This window comes from Lipophrys pholis, assembly GCF_963383615.2.
Source record: "Lipophrys pholis genome assembly, chromosome: 13".
Taxonomy (NCBI): Eukaryota; Metazoa; Chordata; class Actinopteri; order Blenniiformes; family Blenniidae; genus Lipophrys; species Lipophrys pholis.
In genome coordinates, this window is record NC_137632.1 from 25,039,273 (window position 1) to 25,063,919 (window position 24,647).

At 43.2% G+C, this 24,647-nt stretch overlaps 1 protein-coding gene across 4 annotated transcripts in view; it reads right to left on the reverse strand.

Annotated features, from left to right (window-relative positions):
* LOC308118776 (mitogen-activated protein kinase kinase kinase kinase 4-like) overlaps positions 1-24,647 on the reverse strand; it is an 82,280-nt gene extending 57,633 nt beyond the window's left edge. For all 4 annotated transcript variants that reach the window (XM_080478325.1, XM_080478324.1, XM_080478323.1 and 1 more), the window contains exons 1-2: positions 24,374-24,647; positions 24,034-24,099 (exon numbers count right to left, since the gene is read on the reverse strand). In XM_080478325.1, coding sequence (XP_080334451.1) covers positions 24,034-24,099; positions 24,374-24,430 — 123 coding nt within the window. In that variant the 5' untranslated portion in view covers positions 24,431-24,647. The remainder of the gene's footprint in view (positions 1-24,033; positions 24,100-24,373) is intronic.

The window sequence follows — 24,647 nt, forward strand, 5'->3', positions numbered from 1 at the left end:
TGGTTGGCTCAGAAAGAGGAAATTATGAACTGGGCGCTTCGAAGATGCTTCTCTGCCATTGTTAGATATGCTCTCTTATCAGAATATAAGCAAATCCACAAAGGGTTTGACCTCGACCTTACTTGTTTCGTCTCATTATCACATTATCAATCATCTGTGAAGCGCCTTGAATTGAATTACCTGCATTAAAAAGTGTAATGTCATAAAAGTTGTATGGCTGGATCTCTCTCGGTACCATTCAGCATGTTCAATTCCAGACCAAAAACACGTGTCAAAGTTCACATTTCACCAATTTTTCATTAACAGATAGTGATCAGTGGTGTAGACCAGCGGCCACAAACCTTTGCGCCTCCGGGAAACGTTTATATCTCTTTCTTCTTCTTCTTTTTTTTTTTTGTCAGTAGATAACAGAGCAGGCTGTGTTTAAGAGCTGAACTCATCAACTCAGAGGGGGTTTTCTGCACGGCGCCGCTCGCAGCATCACCAGAGGTCTGATGTGCCGATGGCAAAGGTCACCGCAATCATGGTGTTTGATTTCTCTTCAAAGTGATCCCGCATACCAACAAGTCAACAAAGAGGGAATTAAATATAATGCAACCCCCCCGATTAACCAACCGCCCCATTAAAACCACAGGTTGGCTTCACAATGGCCACTCTTCCCACTTCATACTCCATCCTATCACACTGAAACACTGCTACTGTTTTTGGTAAAGCTTAGCCCAGTAAGAAGACCTGTGTAGGAATTAAAAACAAAGAATTACAGGCCACATAATCAACCATTCACAGGCAAACTATTCTCAGCAATGTAGAAACACAGACGGGGCAAAAACATTCCAGGACAACGGGGGGGGGGGGGGGTCCTTTAAAGCATCATCGAGCTTTATTCCAGGATTAGGAGGAATAAAGAGTAATTCAGTCAAAGCCTAAAGTCAACAGTACATTTGCGAAGCCCCGACTCAGTCCAGGTCGAGCTGAGCTGCTGAGGGACGCCGAGTCAGCTCGGATTAACTGTGAGCATGACTACGCCGGTCAATGTGGAATAAGTCCAAAGACAAGTTCACTTGATACCTTTAAGCATCACTAACTTCTATATGAATGCAATAATTAGCCAGTGTTTCCTTAAAAATCGATGAAGAACATTGTCATATCTGCAGACAAGGTGCAATTTTGTGACTTATTCTTTGCATATTGAAGCAAATAAATCAAGTGGAGCTTCAAATAAATAAATAAATGTCATAAAGAGTTCAAAACAGGTATGACACCCGCAAGACTTTATACACAAACACACCTAATCTTTCTAATTAAAACCCTGCAGCAGCGTTCCTACAGTCCTCTTTTATTTTTTATGAACATTATGTTTAATTGGAGGTCCAGCATTCAGCTGTAAATCAATGCTGCTGGTAGAGGTGCTGGAGGCAAAGTATGTCCCTGATCTGCAAATCACAGCAGGCATTTGAGGTCCCGTTTACACAACAGCATTTCAAGTGGAAACGCATCAATTTTGCGTTTTCATTTCAGAAAAGTTCCACGTTTACACGGCAACGTTTTGAAAACAACGTAGTTAGCATGCCAGGCCACGAGATGGCGCCGTTGGTTGTTTCTGTAAATAAACCACACACACACACAGTCACAGGATGATAAACATGCTCAAGGACCCCCGGTGCATGTTTTTTGGATTGTAGGGGAGACGCACACACGGGGAGAACATGCAAACTCCACACAGAAGGGCCCCGGGTTGGATTTGAACTCGCGACCTTCTCGCTGTGAGGCTAGAGCGCTGACTACCGCGTAAAACGCCACGACAATTATGCGTTTTCTCTTAAAAACGACGTTGTGTAAACGGAGCCCGGTACACATTCGTCACGACCTGTAGATGCTGGGAGAACTGTGCAGCCTTTGTTTTCAGGTAACAACTTGAGGTGGCTGGTTCCACTAATTATAGAGCTTCGCCTGCCGACCTGGACTCGGCTCCACCAGACCTCTTCCTTCTGTCAACAGTCTGCAGTCGACTGTGCGACGGGTACACTGGGTTTGTGTGTGTGTGTGTGTGTGTGTGTCTCTGTGAGATATCACTGCCCGTTTCTGATAGTCAGCGTGCAACAAGTCACAGTAATCAGTTCCTCTTGAACTTATCGTTTCCATACATTGTTGTTGCCCTCAGAAATGAAACCATTCACAATGTGATGCGCCACGCAGCAGAAAGCAGCTCCTCCTCCCTCTCAACATACTGACCCACAATTCAGCTCTCTCGCTCTATAAATAGACGCAGATTTAACCTGCAGCGGGGAGGGAGGGAGCGAGGGAACCAGAGGGCCAGGCAGGAAGATAAAGAGGGGATGAGAGAATGAGAGAATGAAAAAGAGAAACAAAGACAGATCTTGTTCCTGCACATGCAACTCATATCTGGAAATAATAGGGAGCGGCGTCGATGGTATTCGGTGACCACCGGGAGGTCACGTCAATCCATCCCCGTCCAGAGAAATGAGTTACTAACAGGTTCTTTTTCATATGTTTCTGAAATATATGTTTACATTTAGTTTCCCATCAACTGATTTCACTTCGATCACTCCATATCTGTTTTCACAATGATAATAAAACTTTATTTTTACTATCTTTATTCATTTGGGTGTGAGCCTGCATTGGTTTGTTTATACTGCTGTGGATTTGTGTATGTCACTGCATGTGTATGTATGCAAATAGTTTTGGATTGAAAGTTTCTGTCTCTTTGAGTAACAGTCTGTACGTAATGTACATTTACAGGGCTAATGTGGCGCAATTTTCAAGGTAATAAGCAGAGCTCAGGTAGGTAAACCGAGTACCGTATTTTCTGGACTACAAGTCACTTTTTTTTTCTTGTTGTACAAGTTTTATTCCAAAAACAGTTACATTTTTTGAACATATTCGTACATACCCTCTGGGACCATTACATTGTTTAAATTTTACATTATTTTGCAGTCTGCAGATGTACATAGTTTAATCACTGTGGAGTGGGGATGGATTTTATATTCAATCAGGAGGGACTGACCTGCAGTTGGTAAATCTCTTCAATCATATTCCAAATGCACCCTGGATAGATCTATATTTAGTATTTTAATATCAAAACAATTTCAATATAAACCTTGAATAACCTTTGTTTTTCATGAAGAAAAAATTATCTTAAAATAGTCCAAATAAACCAGAAAAAAACGTTGCAAATTAGTAATAAATCTAAGAAATTTCAATATTTAAAGGAAAAAGTACCATTTGTGACTTGGTGCAGTTCACTCAAAATGAGGAAATAAAATAATAGTTTATTTTCCATGTTTGACCACTGAGCACCAAACTTTGTGCACAGCCAAAGTTTCCAGGCTTTGTCCAAAAACCGGTGATTTAATTCAAGTAACTCAATATACCAAACTACAGCCTTATAAATCACCGCTGAACAAGCCCCGTGACGGACCGCGGTTCAGAGAGAAGCCAAATAAAACAAGGGGGAGCAGTCAGTCGTGCATAAACAGCGATTTGAAGACACGCTTTAAGGGCTGCGGCGTGAAAACAGTGAGAGGAGCAGAGAGAATGAGGCCCTGCGTTCTGCTCCGGTTGATAATCCCCACAGCAAAACTGGGATTACAACCGAGGAGGAGAGGAGCGAGGCGGAATCATCAGAGCAACACGCTGGTGGAGGAGAAGCCCGTTATGGTCTTCAGGTTTCCACTCAGGTGGGCTTACAGCCGGCTTGCGTCATCAACCACACGTCTGCCTCTGAGTCAGTTTCTTCAAGCTCGGGTTGGACGTCACGCATTCGCTTCTTGACCCACAATCACTGTATATAATCTGGAAATATATGCATGTATGTTGATACTTTACTTGATTTATTCTGTACATGTTGGTGCTATTTTATTCATTCAGAGTCGCTCTTACTTTTAACCCATTTAACACATACATATCTGCATATAGGCTGGGATTATTTTACTGTATGTAATCTGTAAACATCTATATATATGTTGGGATTATTTTACTGTATGTAATCTGTAAATCTCTATATATATGTTGGGATTTTTTACTGTATCTAATCTGTAAATCTCTCTCTATATATATTGGGATTATTTTACTGTATGTAATCTGTAGATCTCTGTATATATGTTGAGACTGTTTTACTGTATCTAATCTGGAATTCCCTGTGTTTTGGGGAGTATTTTACTATATGTAATCTGGAAAAATCTATATACTGGTCTATGATGGTGTTGTTTACAGCATTTAATCCCTATGGATTTGTTTATATGCCAGGATATTTAATTTATTAATCAGGATGTATCTGGCTATGTGTTGGTATTATTTTACTGTATATAATCGGAAAATATCTTTATATACTATCAACTGGGATTATTTTACTATAGGTAATTTCAAAAAAATCTCTCTATATATATAGATTGATGTTATTTTACCGTATTTGATCTTTATATGTTGTTTTGTTGTTTTTTTTACTGTGTATTCAGTGCATGTAATCAACATATTTATTGCTACATATACTGCATTGGATCTTTATATGTTAGTCGATACTTTGGAATTAATTTGGTGCATTTAATCTTAGAACTGTATCTAATTACAACTAATTACAACCGTGCGATGTAATGATAAAACGCACCGATTTAGAAGAGACTAGAGAACCACTTAGACGTCAACACGTTCAGCTGAAAAAAAACAAAAAACTTTGTGAAGCCGAAGCGGCTTAGCTGAGACGCCCAAAATACCCACAATTCCCTGCACGCTTCACAAGTTCCCTTGGGATCAAACTGGCAAGGAAGGTTTGTTGTGACCACGTGGTGGATGAGGAGGAAGAAGAGCTGATGGGGGTCAGAGAGGACATCAGACGGAAGGAGAAAGACGGAGATTACGGCGTGATTTCACGGCACAGCAACGCCACGATGAGAAAAGAGAAACAATGAGCCCTTTGGCTCTGCTGAGAGATTTACAGTGTTTGTGTGACAGGAGAGGTTTTTATAGCTCCCCCCCCCCCCCCCCCGTCAACCTGAGCTTTTTATTTTGCCCTTTACAGTGTTGAAATAGTGCCAAACCTTCACAGATGCTTCTATAGCTTGTAAATTTACACATACACACAATCACACCCATAAACCTTCCTTTGCAGTCAAGTGAAGTCTTGTCAGTTTTATTTAAAGAGCAAAAAAATTCTAAGTAAATCACAGGTTTGTTTGAGAGGGGCGGGTCCATACCTGGGGTCCAGGACTCCCCCGGGGTCCAGGGGGAAAATTCTCAGTCTGAGACCCCGTTTACAAGTGAAAACACAAATCTTTTTTGTCTTTTGAGATGCACCAGTCAAATATAAGTAAAACAAATGTTTCAGCTCCTTTGATTGGGTTATTGTTTATATTACTCCAACTACTTGTTTCAATGAAGTTTATTTACACAGCACTTATTATTCATTCTCTCGGCAGGATGCTTCTGTGCATGTTTATTTAGATTTCAGTGACTTTGTGAAGTGTGACTAGGCTCTGAACTCGGTCAGAAGTAGGTCAAGTTATGTAGGGCAGAGTGCAAGCAGCGGAGCCCTCAGCACCTTTCTATCAGAACCGCCTCCCCCTTCGCGTTCAAGGAGACGGGCACAAGAAAAGGCGCAGTCCCCATTAAATGGGAGGAAATGCTATATTGTTATATTTCAAGGAAATGACCCGGCTGATCAACATTAGAGCAATCTTTAGGTTTACTCGGACTATGTGTTTGTGAATGTATAGAAAACACCAAACAGATCACAAAGCGGAGCAACAAAGGAGGACTGAAAATACAATATTACTTCAAACTGGAGAGGCTGAATTCCAGAAAATAGGCAATCCATCAGGGCGGATCAGAGGGTTCAAAGTTATTACCGAAAGGCTCGGAGGAGAATAAACTCCACACACACATTCCCATTTACTACAACGTCTCCAAGAATGCGCTCATTTCATGCATCGAGTGTCTCACTCTATCGCATCTGTTTCCAGCGACTGTCATTCCACTATTGCAAACCTCCGAAATGAGAAACTACTTGACACCACAACAGTGAGAAGTATATACATAACAAATGCTGTTATGTAAAAAAAAAAAAAAAAGAAAATGCTGTTTGATGATGATGATGATGACGCAGGCCAACTGCCACACACATGCCTGTACACTATGCATGGAGGATTGTTTGTGTTGTAGACATGAACACGTAGTGCTCATGCATGGAAACATGCAACTCCGTATGTCATCACGCTCGGTTGTCATGGAAACATCCTCCTCCTGAAGTTATGTTCATGATGCTTCTTGCGTCGTCATGCTTAGTCGTCATGGAAACTTGGTTCTGCCGTCATCTTCCTCAGTCGTCATAGAAACATGGGGCTTCTTATGTTATTGTAAGTAGTCATGTTAACATCGTGCTTCTTATTTTGTTTTATGTAGTCATGGAAACATGGCGCTGCCTGTGTCATAATTCTTAGTAGTCATGGTAACATAGCCCTGCATAGGTCATCATAGAAAAGTGGTTTTTCATGTGTCATCATGGATACAGGATGCTTTCTGCGCCATCAGGCTAAGTAGTCATGGAAATATGGTACCCGTGTTGTCATGGAAACATGGTGCTTCTTTTGTAGTCATGGAAACATAATGCTTCTTTTGTAGTCATGATCTGTAGTCATTTAAACATGGTGCTTCTCATGAAGATATGTTCTGTAGTCGTGGAAACATGATGCTGCCGTCATCTTCCCGAGTTTCTCATTTTATGGAAACATGGCACTTCCTTTTTCATCGTGCTCAGTTGTCGTGGAAACACGCTAATCCCCATTTCAAAATCTTAAATAATCATTGAATTTTCGAGCTGCTATATCATCTGTGATAGAAACATGGAACTCGGTGTGTCATTGTGCTCATTAGTCATGGTAACAAAACGTGTCTGATTTTATAATGACATGGAAATACGGTTCTAGATAATTCGTCATAATGTATACTCATAGAAACATGGACTTCTGATACTGTCATGCTCAGTAGCAGGCATAATGTGAAACTTTCTCCTAAAAGCAAGAAAGATTACTGTGACTAACGCATTTCGATGTAAGTGGCTAAATCCCTAATACACCAAGGCTGACTTTCTCCACTGAGGATAAAACATGAACCTGAAAATCTCAGAGTGGATAAATATGTTGTATGTAGCTGAAACATGGCTCCCACACACAGAGAGCAGGAGTCAGCGTTATCCACGGACATGTTCAGACTTGTCCCTGAAGTTGGTGTCCTTGAGGTTTAAAGAGGCGTACAGGTTAGTTCAGGATCACGTGCTCTCAAGTGGCTGAAGCAAACTCTTTCAACAGTTCACTGCACACCAAAGTCCTTTTGTCGAAGGCTGCACACACCCTGTGGCTGATGCACGGAAAAGTTCCTGTCGTCCCGCTGTGCCATCAGAGGGACTTCACCGGGACAGAGGCGCGTTCAGAAAAACAATCCAATTGTTCAACATCCACCAGCAGCTGAAGTCATACCTCTGCAGACAATAAAGACGTTTCTAACCAAATACCCTCCCCAAGTTTTCAAGCTGAATCTGCTCAACGGTTTCCAAAACCAGTCTCCATGGCAACCCGGCGGACGGCGGGATGGTCGTAGGTGGGTGGGTGGATACGGGCACGCGGACTGGTAGGAAAACAACGGCGGTTGGCGGGCATCACCGCCCGATCTGACCCGGCGCTGACCCGAGTACCAGCTGCTGTCAACATGCTCGCAGCACGGCCACAAAAAACAAGCAGCGAACAGACGGACGCCCACGACTGCACAATAACAGGCTTCTGAGGAAATGTTCCCCCACAACTGAACACTCCAGTACAAGTAAGTAAGACTCAGCAGATTCTTTGACGTCACTTTCTAAGACTGACCTAATATTGTCATCTCATTCACCTTGTGATCCGTTTTAGTTTTATCTCCATCAAACCGAGATGCTGGAGGCGACAGGTCACCTGTCAACACGTTCATATCAACGTCTTCAGGCTATTTACACCAATTAACCTGGAAAACATGCAAACTCTAAACATAAGGTTTGTTAGATAGATAATCCTGTCCCATGTGCTTTTTTAAAAAACTGTTTTATAGTCTGTGCTTTTTAAAGTGTTATACATATAAAAGGTATTATAGGTAAATACTGAAAAGCGACATAATAGGAAAGAATCTGGATGCAAATGGATGCAAGGCCTTTTCCTTCATCAATTATTCATCTATTGGTATTCATCAATAAAACAAACACTGAGGATGATGTCATTCCGAATATAAATAAATTATACACAGTACATCTAGAGAAGTGATTCAGAATTGAAAGAAAACCTCAGAAACTTCTCTTTGCTCTCTGGATTCCCTCTAATATGATGTGATCGTTGGATAATAATATGCAGAATTGATCAGTTGAGTTGGTGAATTTTGTATATTTCCATTTTGAGTGGAATTAATCCAGATTGCCTTCACTTGCTGTGGCAGTATGAGCCCCCTATTGCTCTTCAGGCTTAGTGAGCAAACAAGAAAATCTTTAAGGTTTCTACTTTACCGTCTCAAATCAGTCTCTGCTCCCTCCTGCTGTGAGCAATCTCTGAAATCTGTTTTTTTTTTTTTTTTTTGTGTATATCTGCCTGGTAACACGAGCAGTGTCGGAGTCACGACAGCATCGCCTGTACTCGGGAGGTTTTTTCAAGCTTCAAATGAACCTCACTCGTGTCCTCAGTTCACACCGGCTTCAGGATTTCAGATGAATTCAGCAGCTTATTCAAAACTCCAAAAGACTCCAGCTACAGCGGTGTGGTCAACAAGAGTTTCAAACACAGTGTGGTTCGTTGCTATGGAAATCAAGATCATTTCACTCAATCTGGATATTTACTTGCTGAGCCACTATTTGGTTATATAACCACAATAAAAGGATTCCTTTTCATAACTGCACGTCTGTCTCTCCACTGCAGCCTATATGTGTTTTGAAGCCTCTCGGTCCTCACGGGAGTTTGCACAGTCTGCCCGGCTACAGGAGGAAGTGTTGGGGAGGATCAGGGCCAATCAGAGGCCTCGGAGCCGGTCAGCTGGCTGAGACTCGACGGTGCGATCCAATCAGCGGCAGCGGCGGTTGTCAGGTGACAGCTCAGACCGGCTCATGGTGTTTTGAAGCAGATGACAACAAAGCTAATGAGGCTGTCAGTCGGCCCCGGCCAGCTGGGCCGAGAGAGGCTACAGGGCACAAACAGAAGATTTAACATCGTCACGGCAACAAGTGTGTGTGTGTGTGTGTGTGTGTGTGTGTGTGTGTGTGTGTGTGTGTGTGTGTGTGTGTGTGTGTGTGTGTGTGTGTGTGTGTGATCAACACACCCTCGAAACAGAAATGGGGTCTCCGTTTGGAATTTAGTCACCAAACATAAGGTCCGTGGACCAAAACTGGCCGGAGGCTCCAGCCAGGAGGACCATGATGCAATGCTTCAAAATCACAAAACAAAACACTATCGGCTTTTAATTTCAGTATGTAACTGCCGTGTCAGATGGATTTAGTGGGGATCACATGTCTTACACTACACAGAGACCCCAGGGACGTAGCAGTGAAAACGAGCTTATTTTCTCATCGTAGCATCAAAGCCACCCTGTGTAAATGAGTGAGGAGATGCAGGCTGAACGCTGTAGAAATAACCTTAAAAGTGGCAGACTTCTGTCAACATTAGGCTCCGTTTCAACAGCGTTTCAAGTGGAATGCATCGTTTTTGCATTTTATTTCAGAAAAGTTTCACATTTACACGGCAACCCTATTGAAAACGATGTCCGTATCCATGGAAACGACAGAAACACTGAAAACGATGTGGTAAGCATTTCAGGTGAAGAGTTAGCACTTGTGGTAATATTAGTCATTTGTACTTATAGTAATTAGTAATCTAACTCAATGCAAAGTTTCGTCAAGTGCAGTGGTTTGCACTTTCACCATACAACAAGAAAAAAAAAAACCCAGTTGGAGTCCAACCTTGTGTGTGGCGTTTGCATGTTCTTCCAGCGCGTTTCCCTTGAAGTGAACCGATGACTCTGTATGTGTGAATGTGGTTGTTTCGTTTCCACAACTTCAGACTCAAACTTCTCCAAGACTTCCCTTAAAGCTTGTACCCAGGAAAAACTACCCCCCCCCCCCCCCCCCCCCCCCCCCCCCCCCCGGCACCCCACTGCCCAATAGCAGCTTTGTTTTCCCCCTCCAGATGGCCACCCATACAGTAACCACCCCCTTCCCATACACACACTCACCATGTCCAGCCATTTAAACCACCGAGGCTCAGACAGCACAACAACCGTCATTAAGAGCCCCGAACAGACGCTGTGGGTAAGCCGGCGTGTGTGCGTTTTGAGGGGGAGGGGCTTTAAGAAGCCAACGGGAGGGAGCACTGGGATCTGTTTGTTAACTGGTTAGTCCACTTCTTATTCAGTCACCGTAGTCCAGTCATCCAAAGCCAAATCCCCAGACAAAGACGCACCTCAGCCCCAAAGGGACCAGTTTTCTACTCCAAATAACACCGAATATCTTTAATCAGCCACCTTAAGCTCCTCAGGCGTCTTCGTGTACAGTAATAATAACGTTTTTAATTTGATGGGGCCATTATCAACCACTTGATGCAGGCTGCATGAAAAGTAAGAAGACATGCAGGGTGCCAACAGACCTGATGAGATGTGTAACAGAACCAAGTATATAAGTTGCTTCGACAAAAGAAAATGGCAAACCACCACAGGTTTAATGACCGTAAAATGTAAAATGAGCTACTTATTGGCTAACATCAGCTCAGAAACATCCCCGATTACCTTGGTAACATGACTGACGATAAGTTGTTTTTAACTCCTGACATAATAATGCAGTGTGAACAAATACGTGCAAAATATAATAGTCAATAGTTTATACTCAATATCAATAAACATACAGCTACTTTTTCAAGCTGGATTACGTGATTCTCTGTAGGCGTCAAAAATATGAAAATAACACTGCATATTTAACATAAATTTACTTTACAGCTTTAAGACAGAGAAAATCGTAAAAAAAAAAGAAATTATTTTAAGTGATAAAAGGACATGTAACTTATCACTAACTAATCCTGGTAAAAGCCCTTCAAATTAATGGATCCCAACAGTTTTGGTGAAGGGAGCCTGTATGAAATGCTCCAGTCGCTCTCTACGATCTCTGATTACCAAAACTTACAATAGATATTCTTCACATAAGGAGGTCGAGAAAAAAATTTGATAATCACATAAAAATAATATTCAGGGTAAAACCCATTTCCAAAAGTGAGCTGGCCAAGACGCCAACATGAAAATGTAGTTAGAACATTACACACAAACCAAAAAAAATACACAAAAATATAAAGATATAAAACAGGGTAACCACGTGATCCATATAAAAATTCTCCAGATTTCTACAGTTTCGACTGTTTCTCCATCTCATTCCAGGAAAATTCCTGGACCTGAGGTCCTTCACACAGACTGGGATATCATTGGTTCAAATGGATTAAAATAAAAAAGAAAGAAAGAATTTTGAAGAAGTGAAGCGGTGTAGTTTTGGACTTATAAATGGTTGGTTTAGTCATGTAAACATACAGACACGCACAAATAGATCTCACGAGCCTTTATACCACTTAGATGGCCACTGCCATTTTGGCTCTAAACATAGAGGCTTTCAGTGCGTTATCAGGCGGGAGCAGGTCACAGATAACAGAATGAAGGGACTGTTGTGCAAGATGCTTGCCAGGGCTATGGAAAATCAATAAGGGTGGAGCCCTGGGATAGAAGAGCCAGGGAGGCATGAAAGCCATCAAGGAAGAAGTGGACTCGCGTGACAAATCGCCTCCAACCCTGGAAATATGACCATTTGTTTACACCCATGACTCATGAGGCACTTAGCCGAGCTCAGAATCAAAGGTGAGAGAAAACTTAGAGAGAGACTCCTCAAACACCAACTTCTGCTCCCGTTTGCTCTGGGAGACGTGGAGTACTGCTGGAGTACTAATCTTTGTTTAGTCCTTATAAACAAACTATCCAAGTCTACATGTTAGAATGAAATGACACGTTCAATCCTGTACAAACTTTAGCACCTTTCTAAATGATAAACTGAAGAGAATAGTCAGTTAAAGCAAAGCTGAATGTCATTTTACCAGATACAGACGCTTGTGAACTATGCGTGTGTACAGTGTCTCAACATTGTAGGTAACGAATCGCACTGAAAATAGAGACAAAAATCAAGTGCATTTAAAGTTAATCATTCATTATTGAATTTGCATTAAAAAAAAAAAAATTACATATTAATTAGGGATGCATGCAACTAGTTGGCTAGCCGTTTGAATATCAGCACCATGTTTTACTCATGTACAAGGTCGATAAACTGTCATGCAGCCGCCGGCCACTAGTTGGTACCACAAAACCAGTCAGTACTTTCACATAGAAAATAAAAACAAATTAGCCTTTCAGCTGTGTCGGAAAAAAAACTAGCATATTATAATCACTCCACTGGAGAAACGCACAACCATGTTCCATTTAAAGCGTTTGACTGCTCGCTGTGCCAGTTAAGAACACCCGCTATCGTTTACTCTGAGACACTGTGATCCCGGTAGGAAAAGATAAAGCTGCTTAAACTTTACTGAGTTAAAGGTAGAGGCTTCAGGAAGGTAATGACATATGTCGATGATCATATAGTCTTAATTAAATTGTGCTTAATCAAAACGGAAACATCCTGAATCTGTACTTCCAGAAGCCTGACGCATTTCAACAGAGAACAAGCAAGTATGTTACTGAAATAAAAAAACCTGTAAACTCTCAGCTGAGCTCATATACTTTACGTGGAAATTGTAGTTAATTATGTGGTTCTAATAAAGGAGGATTATTGTGTTTATGTGCACATCTGCTTGTCAACGTGACTGCCGGCGAGGACAGAGGGGCGAACACAAAGGGCCTTCTATTCATAACACGAGAAATAATCAACCTAATAAACTACAAATCACTTCCCTCCGAGTCCCCACAACGGCCTCCTCACACAGAGAATCAAACCCACGACCCCGTCTAAATCACATTTTGGCATTTAGCTGCCTCTCTTATCCTCAAACATGTCTGACGGGCGTCACTGGGGTTCTACGTTTAGCTCCAGACTGCATCCAACACAATGTAGGCCAAGAGAGGCACAGACATGAAGGATTCAATATTCTGATCGCTATCGTCTCATCGAGTCTTGCAACCATGTTTGTTTGTTGATTTCCGTCACAGATTTCCTCCATTTCAATCGGAAATGAGTCAATATTGATGATTTCTATAATTGTGGCTTCAAACCTCTGAAATTGTGTAGTTCAGTGAGCCACCTTTGCGGAATAGCCGATGTCACAAATTTAAAAACAACCGACTCCGGCAAACGCAACTGAACAAGTTGACAGATTGTCTGCGTTTTCTCATGTGTCCAGACAGGAAGCAGCTCAACGCAATTGAATTGGGTCAACTGGACATGGTTCATACGTCTTCATTCCAGTGGTTTCGTCGGGGCAGGGGCCTTGTTCCGACATTACATCATCCATCTGCCAACATGTCCGCCATATCGCAACGTCAACGTCCTTGCGTATCAACGCTCGGCCCAGCAGGCATCGCCATAAGACCTGACTCAGTGGAGGTCGACGCCGTGCTCACGGAACTCAAGTGTCGATTCATCAACCTAAAACACTGCTGAAATCGTACAGTCTGTGGAAGCCTTTATAATCCTCCAACCGGTGCAGAGGAAAGCTGCCACCTCGCCATCTGGATCTAATAAGGTTTTTTTATTCTAAAAAGGGAGCTTTTTTTTTTTCTTTCTTTTTTCTCTTTCTCTCCATTGTCACCAATGCTTGCTCATGTGGGGTTGTGGGCGTTTTCTCCATAAAAGTGGAGAGAGAAATTTGTTTGTTGTAATCGGTGCTGTATAAATACAACCATTTGAAACCATCCTGGCCCGTGGAAGGTGAATCCCTCCGTCTACCCAACTGCAGTTGAGATCAGGTCATTTTCCCCGAGACGCTCCAGGCTCCTACAGACTGCGAGATCTCGTAACGTCGGCTAGAACGTCATCCAGTCTGCCATCGGCGTGCGCCATCAGTGCATTCAAGACAAAAATAAAGGAAGAGAACAAAGAATGGAAACATTGTGCTACTCGCATGTATATGTGGGGGAAACGCTTTGTGTGAAAGTACATGGACAATGTAGAAGTGGTCTTTTTTTCCTCTATGGGAAACCGCAAACTATTGTTTGGTGGCATCGCTTTGATTGTCAGTCATTGTCTGCTTATCTTCTAATGGTTTTTCAGTAACTGTAGCTCGTAGCAGTAACCTCTCACACTCTACGAAATAAAACTAGAGATTTTATGCGATGATCAAATACATCGCCACAATTGCTCGTCTTTTATCAGACGTCCAAATATTGCAGTGTCCAGCCGACTTAAATGAGCCATATTATGCAAAATTCACTTTCTAATGGTTTCCCAAAAGTAATATTCGTCCCCATACCTGGAATGACGCCGCAGAAGTGAAAAAAGTCTGTCCTCTCTCTCCCTGGCTTGTTTCAGTTTTTAAAAAGTGTGTTGCTCCAACCAGCCAATCAGAATTCAAACTCTATATAGTGTCATCGGGGGTTTAGCCAATCCCAGTCAAGGTAGGCCCTCCCTTTGACTCCTCCCACAATAAGGCAGCTCTGCTCTGGCCCATGGCACCACGAGAGGAAGTACTTCCTCCTCTTCCCAAGATGGGCATGTGTGGGCGGAGCCAGTCCAGCTCACACATACACAGCAGATTCTGAATGCAGCTCCTATGATTCAATATTCAAATTGGGGCAAATCAAGGAAAAGCTGGATTTGGGGCAATATACTATGAATACAACGTTTTTGGATGAACAAGACACACGTGAGAAGTGTTGAAAAGCTGGATAGTATGGCCCCTTTAACTTCAATAAAGCTGTATTGAAGATGGATGGATGTCAATATGATCCAAAGTTTCAGGCCAGCTTGCTGAACCTCACACTTTCCGACATTCGGCAAGACAGACACATTTCGGTCCACACCGAAGAGTTACGTGCTCCTTCAACAGCACATTAATTCACAGTACAAAAGCTCACTTACAGTGTTTCTCATTCTGCTGAGAAAACCCAAAGTCCACACTTGACAAAGCAGAGTTCCAGTCCTCGCTCTCCCCGAGCCATCTGTCTGCACGCATCCATCACTGCACCACATTAACACTGCAGCCGGTTACACAACACCAAACCCCACCAATTAAAAAGAGGTGCCTTCTTCATTAGGGTGGTTTTTTTGGGGGGGGTTTTCATAGCGACGTGCCAATGGGACATACAGCTGAAATTTCCATCTGTCCTCTCAAGAGTGTGCATCCACGTCATATTCATGACAGAAAATCTGACAGGTAGATGTCGAAACAAATACACCGACTTGGAAATAGAGGCTACTTACATCTAAAAATGTGTAAATGGGTATTTTATAAGGACTTAATTAGGAGCAGAGAATAAGTTAATAATCCTGATCAACCCTGACCTTAATTCCTCCTCTTCCTCCCAACATGTGCCATCTCATGCAGAAGGATTAGTAACTATGGTGCCTTCGATCAAACCCCTTCCTCCTCCTCCTCTTCATCTTATTTCTCATCCCCCAGCAGCACGTGACCAGGGTCAAAGAGTAAGGATGTTCTGAGTTCATTACACTGCTCTTTTCTGCCTCGTCGTCTACAAAACATCCCTTTTTGTTCGTTTTCTTTTTTTTTCAAACCCTATAGTCCCATAAACTTCCTAATAATCGGTTACCAGCTGGTTACTGTAAAAAGATGAAGAATCTCTTCGTTCCCAACACGGTTTACAAAAACACTGAATCACCAGGCATCGGCCACAATGAAAGAAATAATTGATTCATTTGTCACGCAGACGTGAAATTCCTGTCTGGTTCCAGTTTAGTTTTTTTATTCTTTTTTTAATAATAACTCGCAGTCTGTCTCGCTTACATAATAGTGGATAAACTAGCACTGGGTTGGTCGTTACCTTCATGTCACGATCACAAAAAAACCATGAAATTAAGCCACATTTTCTAACATTTCTGCTCCGGTGTTGTACAGGCTAAACTAGCACAGGTGTGTGAAACACATGTATACAAACCGGCTCCACTAAATTCCCCTGCAGGCCGATCTGCGATAGAAATGTGTGCTGAAAGTGCCTGGAAATTTGCACCCAAACCCGAGAAATCTCTGGGCTGATGTGTGAATGTTTCCACCGAGAATCACCAGCAGCGGTCAGTGCATCAGTCCACTCAGTGAGCATCAAGGAACATGACCCAGATACCGTCTGCGTCTTATTTTTAGATCAACGATAGCCGGCAGGGCAGAGATGGTCACCGCTAACGGACTCATTAACAACAGTACGAAGGATGTCACCACCGTGCCAAAAAAGGAGGGGGGTAAAAAAAAAAAAAAAAAAACTATTTGTGGAGTTTAATTTTCTGAGAATGGAAAGAACGCCTTGGAAAGCTATTTAACCTTAAATTAAGTGAAGCCAAACAAACAGTTTCAAACATACAAAATTATCTGAATTAAAGAGGATTTCTAAAAAAAAACCTGTTGCACTTTTTAACTCAAATGAAGATATCGGCATCCGCATTTTAGCAGTTAGGATTCGGGATAATTTGATATGATTTACGCCGAGACGCTGCAACCCCACTCGATCGGAGAGGATGACAATAACCTCTCAACAGGCACTTCCGCTTAACTTTGTTGAAATAAAAAGCTTCAGGAAATGCATTCAAAAGTAAAAGGCAAAATTAAAATAAACCGTCTTAAGAACAAAACTTCCAATTCAACACACTTTGAATGAAAAGGAGCAGAAGAGAAGATCACTCTTATAATATTACTAATATCTGCCCCTTCGTTGCCTTTACGTCAGTCTGTTACACAATGTTCAACATTCTAAATATTTACAGATATTTTTAAGCATTCTTAAGAAAGAAATTATATTCAAATCTAATTTTCATACTTTTTTTTAACATTGCAGACTTTATGTGTTTCTCGAATGTCAGGAGAGTTCCTGACTCTTTTACTTCTTTCTGAAGTGTATTCCATAAACTGATTCCTGTCACCGTGTGTGTTTTAGCCGCACTTAAAACGTTGTTGATGTTAAAAACGTCTTAATCGTCTATTCCTTTGGTTGAATATGAATTTACCCTCATCGATTTGGAACAAATGATCAAATATGTGTGATCAAGGGTCGAGGAGTTCATGATCGATACGTGAAACAAAGAGTCGGTCCCGGTAAGAGCGGTGCAACTTCTCCATCGCAAATCACGGCCGAGTCAAGTTCCTGTTCCTGCTATCGGCGTCGGTTCCTCCACCGCTTCTGTTTGGAAAAGGTCGCAGTAGATAACGTGCCGCTCGGACCGCAGAGTCGGACGAAAGTTGCTCAGTGGAGACGCGCTTTAGCACCGCCGCCGCCGTTTGTTGCAGCCGTGCTTTACATCCTGCGCTGTGAAAGGTCACGGGCAGACACGACTCACATTCCCGGTTTGAATAGCCGGAAGGTCGGTGAGCCAGCGTTGCATGAGTCTATTCCTTCTGACAGCTTTGTAGTTCCTCCATGTTACCCAGCCGGGGCTATAAATACATCCCCACAGTGATGGATTGAGTGGGAAACAATGCAATATTTGAGAGGTGTGGGGAGAAAAAAACTATAGATATATACAAATAGATATATATCAATGTATGGTCCATGTTCCAAAACCGGCCCACAAGAGGTTTCAATCTTGCAAAACTGACAAGCAAATTGTAAATAAGGAAGAGATTGTTTGTTTTTTTAACACATTTTGTAAGAGTAGTGGCCACAATACAATACTGAGACCGGAGTTGAGATATCGGTGATGCTGGCATTCACCTCACAGCCATGCTGTCAGGGTGAATTTGTAAAAACATGCATAATGCAACAGCTATAGGAGTTTTTTCATTTCACTGTCTTTTGCACCAGGTTTCATTAAAATTGGCTTTATGTCGAGACTGTGGTCATATTCCGTAATAATTGTTTGACTTTGTGAAAATATACACATTTTTATCACGTATACTCTGTGCCACAACAGAGAAAAACTTTAAATTTAAAGGTTATTATGGCACTGTTTTACCAGTCGACACCCTTATTTACACCGACACACTGCGGGATATCACACAGCCTTAAACAACATCCACGGACTTTATTAGCGCCATTGCACTTCTTAATGCAGGAGCTTTCCTCGGGGAAGCCTCCCCCACGTTGTCGTTTTTTTTCCAACCGACTGAGACGTTTCATGTTGATTCATCACGTAGTGATGGGTAAACTGCAGTTTTCTTATCCGACAATCACTCACTCAAGATTTCCCCCATTTCACTGCTTCCTCACAAACATCCTCCAAACCAAAGCAAACGAACTCCGTCTCCTCTCCTTTCTCCGAGTTCGTTTGATTCTCAAAACACATGTAAGGAAGACTTTTATGGACTCGAATGCGGCGTGTCTCAGAGGGCCTGAAACCATTAAAGCTGTGTGGGGTTTTTTGGTTTTTTTTTTTTTCCAAGGAGAGAGTCTTAAACTCAGCAAGTCATTAACGGGTTAAACCATTTCCTCCGAAAGAGGGGGGATTCCCACTCCCACGTGCCGAGTGTGGTCCTACCTCAGAGTTTGCAAAAAAAAAATCCCTCAACCTCATTTTTCTTTTACCTCCCACTGTTAGGTGGAAAAAAAGGAAAAAATTTGTGACCTCTATGCTTTACTGCTTATAACTACGTTTAGTTTAATTGATCTTCTCGGCACGTGTAGAAGTTTTCTTACTCGTTTTCTTCAAGAAACATATATGTAAAGCGATCTGAGGGGGAAACTCCAAACGCAACCAGAATCCAATATGTTTAGACTCCATTACATTCATTGACTAACATTATTGTGAGTTGTGCTTTTAAATGTCGTCATTTCTTCTCTCTTTTCTATTTCCACTTTTTTTCTTGCATCTCTGTGCCCCCCCCCCCCCCCGCCGCCACCCCCGATCCTCTCCTCTCCTTATTTTCCTGTCTCAACAGCTGTTGTGGGTGCACACAGCTGCAACGCTCAGTCAGCGTCTCTCTGCAGCGATTGGTTAGCCTGGAAATCACAGCCAATCGGCGCAAATCAAGTGCACATGTGCAGAATCTAACGCACACACATTCGTGCGGCGCGGCGAGTGAGCTCCACGTTTTGACCTCAATCATACCTCGAACCCTCATTCGAGATCAGCTGTAAGCCTAAAAAATAAAAACTACGTTGAGCACAATTTCATGTTGAGTGGGCCACTTAAAGGAGGAGAAGGAGGAGAAGGAGAAGAAAAAAAGGCCTCTTGTAAGTCCACTTTGACCCACAGACCCCCGTTTTAGACACAACGGAGTCAGACAAGAACGCAAAGTCACGTTTTTTTTTCGCAGCCTCATGAGGCCAACTCGTTGACATTATGTGTTCCCAAGCCCCTAACTCTACCAAACTACATGCTCAGCCCTGAAACTACATCTAAACACTTAAAACATGAAAAACCTTGAGGACAGACAGCTCGGTACGCACATTGTTGGTTACACACACATTTCAACAGCATGACACGTGGAGGCCGACTTATTGATTTATTGCATTTCTCAATCTCTCATTCTAACCTTAACCAGCACAACTCAGAGCTTCACCCTGACCAGAACCAGAACTAAGTATAGACTTAGTCCCTGAATCATATCTTTACTCTTAAAAAACAAAACAAACAAAAAAAAAAAAACAAACATGCAAAATTATGTGGAGTTTGATATTCTGGTCTCCACAAGATTAGCAGGACCCCACCTTTGTGGAGGTTTCTCAGGTTGAACAGTGAGAATGAAACAAGGACACATGTAGACACTCTTGCAGCATCGTTGTCGGGGGCCAATGTATCGATATAATTTAATTCTATATCTCCTATTCCAGCTTTAAACATCACAACTGACAGTCTAACCGAAACCACATCATAAACCCGGAACTAGTAAGCGTTTAAAGGAATGAAAATCTTGTGAGATCAAACATTTTGGTCTCCACAATGTAGATTTTCAACCAATCTGTCCTCGCAGCGACCACAGTGTGGCAGTAATGAGCCACCCGTGGCTGTAATCAACAGGAGAAGAAGTGAACAGCCGAGAGTGGGCCCTGTTTTGCGTCACAGAACAGTCACGTGTGGGATCACTTTGCGCGAAATACACAATAAAGACGTGTGACCGGCAAAGTGAGACGAGGTTGTCCACAGATTAATTGATTAGCAAAACAATCGCTAGCTGCAACCCTAGCCTTCAGAGTTTCTGCCTAAACGGGGGCGTCGTTTTTCAAAACGTTGCCATGTAAATGCAAAACTTTTCTGAAACGAAAACGCCCAAAAAAACGATGCGTTTCCACTTGAAACGTGGTCGTGTAAACGGGGCCGAAGTGACCACAATTACAAGCTCAGCATTAAAACCTTGAGGAGGCCAACATTTTGGTCTCTGTGAGGGAGTCAAGAGTCCACAAGTGTAGATGTCTCTATGGTTTCAGAGCGAACAAAGACACACACGCGCACACGCACACGCACACACACACACACACACACACACACACACACACACACACACACACACACACACACACACACACACACACACACACACACACACACACACACACACACACACACACACACACACACACACACACACACACACACACACACACACACACACACACACACACACACACACACACACACACACACACACACACACACACACACACACACACACACACACACACACACAGGTTTTTGGGTCAGATGTTTGCGGGGCAGACGAGGGAAGAAAAGGTTCATCTTCACTCAAACCGGCCTGGCGCACGTGGTTATGATTCACTGGCTCCTGAGGAACTAAACTCAAAATGTCAAGGTTAATTTGTGTGCCGGCGCATCTGAGCATTTCCACAACCACTTTGTCCCCGGCCGTAATGAAACGTTTACAGCCGCCGTCATCCGTCCGCCCAAAACGGCACGGATGAAGGAAATCTGAGACTAATTTTAAGTGCGCTTTGTTTTCCTATCGCTCCGGAGGAAAGAAAAAAGAAAAATGAGACCAAAAGTGTTTGATTATGAGGTGCGATCACATGGCACACAGTGTGGCGTAACGGCAGAAGAGCAGGCTTTGACACAGGATGGCCTCGGGGGGCCGGCCTCATTGTCCACCATGAGGAAAACCTGATTCAAAGTGACACTGGTCTCGGCAGTGGGATCGCACAGCGCTGCTGGCCACTTGGGTGAACCACAGAGGAAAAGATCCAGTGGACGCTGGGACCGCTCGGCTGTATCGTACACATGTGAAATGAGGGCAGAGTCATCAGCCCTGAGCACCAATGGAAGCGGCTGCTTATTTATCCCCCAATCATTACGTGATGCAAAGACTTTATGGCTCCGATGTGTATAATTTTCATCACCCGACGAAGCTTCACGCTGGCTAATTTGTGGCAGCCGCTCAGATAAGTAACGCCACTTCCTCCACCCCCACCCGGCCCTTCAGCTGTGCATTCACAGGCGCTCCTTTAAGGCCCAAAATGGCTCTTCATGTATACTCTGTAATTTCCTGAAGGACTGCATACAGCCCGTCAGTTATTTTCTGTACTGTTTACAATGACCGTCTGCCTTAGAGCTGCGGGGCATCGGCAAGATTTCATGTAGACTACAGTTAAAAATACACGCCTGCATAACGCGTGCCGACGTACGCACGCATCCATGTGAAGGATGGTTCACTTGTGTGGCCTGAAATGTACGACTTGGGCCACGTTTACGAAGCACCTTCAAGCGAAAACACAAAACTTTGGGGTTTTGGGGTTCGAGTTTTTGAAAACGCTCCCGATTCTGTTTCCGTGAAGACGGCGGAAATGCTGCTGCTGCACAATCCCACTTGGTCGTCTGGCTATACGAATGTCCATGTACTCCCATTGTTAATGTGTAGAGCGGATGGTTTCATTACAAGGAACATTTGCAGGAGAGAACCCACACCACCAACGCTGACATGTGTCTGGTGGTGTATCACCTCTGAATCTTCAGTGTCGGAGAGCAGATTTAAAGAATCTGCTGCGAACAACATCTCGGTCCCAGTTTCTCCTTTAAAGGAGTCATATTATCCAGCTTTTCAACACTTTCACATTGATCTCATTGGTCAAAAAACGTTGTACTCAATGTATATTGTCCCAAATCCAGCTTTTCCTTGATTTTCCTCCATTTGAATATTGGATCATAGGAGCTACATTCAGAATCTGCTGTGTCTGTGTGAGCTGGACTGGCTCCGCCCACACATGCCCATCTTGGGAAGAGGAGGAAGTACTTCCTCTCGTGGTGCCATGTGCCAGAGCAGAGCTGACTAATTGTGGGAGGAGTCAAAGGGAGGGTCTACCTTGATTGGGATTGGCTAAACCCCCGATGACACTATATAGGGTTTGATCTCTGATTGGCCCGACACACTTTTTATAAACCGAAACAAGCCAGGGAGAGAGAGGACAGACTTTCATCACTTCTGGGGCGTCAGTCCAGGTATATTAGAAAGTGAATCTTGCATAATATGACCACTTTAAGTTATTAATTAGTTGCTGATGATGAAATAGTCACTCGTTACTCATGCATAACATTTAATCATGTGTCTCCACAATGTGAATTGTAATTCTATTAAATCACACATTTTCCAAACTGAATCTGATATGAATAGAATACCATTAAATACTACACGTGTAAAGGGCACAAGTGTAACAGGTACACAGATTGAAGATTATGTATGAAGTCTAACTAATGATGACCAAAGTAGCGGTTTAACTCAACTCGTATCAAACTAAATGATGCTCCATTGCTAACACACATCACAACCACGGAGGAAACATATCCAACAATACAGCAGGAATTCTAAATATATTGTGTAAAAGCGCAACAATAAGCTGGATGGCGTGGCGACAAACTGCTAGGCGCTTGCAGTAAAGCTCGGGATGATTAAGTCAGATTTGCCTGCATCTGCACCACACACTTCAGACTCCAGGTCTCCTCATTGAGATTCACATGGATTTGTTCCAGGGGGCCTTTATTTGGCTCGTTTCATTGCCACAATGCAGCAAAGAGGCAGAAAAACACACAGGAGGGTCTATTTACCAGCCAAGTCCATCACAGTTGGACACAGTTGTTCATGCATGGTGCACACCCATCTTCCAATAGAGACGCACATTTTATTCCAGCTAAAACACACACGAGAATGAGTGCAGTCACTTTCAAACAGAAGCCCGAGCAGATTTCTCCCGTTTCATCTGCTCTCATTTCTACCAGGCAACAGCAGGAAAATGTCGCTGCTCGTCCCTGATGGGCGACGGAGGTGGAAATCTAGGATGCACAAGCACCAGGTCTCCTTCTCCATCATGTGGGCTTTTTCACCACTATGGATGAGTGTGTGTGTGTGAGATGGGATGAACAGGCCTATCCCCATTAATGCAGCACACAGCCACTCCAGCGAAAGGCCTGCTGGGCAATGGTGTGCACAAATGCGCAATGAAACACCGCCCACCCAATGGCGCACAAGTCGGTCAGCGTGGAGAAGAAGCCTGTCATGCAGGGATTGGGTTTAACCCGGCCATCAGAGCAAAGGGTGCACTGTGCAGGGAATATTTCACCAGGGTGTGGATGAGGAGAGGAGAGGAGGAGGAGGAGGAGGAGGAGGAGGAGGAGAGGAGGAGGGACTTAGGGACCAAAATAGGTGTCTTAGAATGATGTTTGCATCGCTACAATAAAAAAAATAATGAATGAATGTGCAGCTTAGAGAGGCCAAACCGCTATCAGACAGATAATCCAGGCCCATGTGAAGGAGGGGAGGGGAGCTGCTGGAATAAACGTCTACCTGAGGCCATCAGAAAGGAGTGAAATACACAGATGAATGTGTGTGCTCCTGTTTCCACCCAGTTTCTGTCTTTCAAATCCATTCAAATGCCACAACCCACAAGGAGATGGAGGCTCAAACTAACCTTGTAGACTTGTCCATAGGTGCCATTTCCGACCACTTCCACCAGCTCGAAAATCCCAGCAGGATCCTGGATTTAAGAAAAAAAAAACAAGAAACAAACAAATTAGAAAAAAAAAAAAAAAAAGAAAGAAAAAAGATTAATCGATCCGCTATAGTGATTCTGATCGGGTTCGTTCGATATAAGAGCCGGCTGCGCCCGACTGGCCTCTGCCAGCGGATATTATAGACAAAGAAAGGGAACCGCAGGGCTGTGTCAACAACAGTACTGCTCTTTATCGGGGTTTATTTCTCGTTTGTGCACAGCAGCAGTGTGAACGAGACACACACACACACACACTCACCCTGAGGGATGCCAGGTCTATATCCACCAGACTTTTGGCCGGGGAGTCGTTCGCCATTTTTGCGTGAAAAACGGTGATAAATCAGCGGGGAAACGGCGCGTTTTCGGTCTCGATCAGGCGGACGACGCGTGTCTCATCCTCGTGTGGTTCCACTTGTAATCCCGCCGTTGGTATTTTGTGTCCAAAGCGCGTTTTTCCGCTCTTTGTGGTGGCAGAAAGACGCTCCGCCGCTGCTACATACCGAACGACTGCCGGAGCTCCGCCGCTGTCCGCT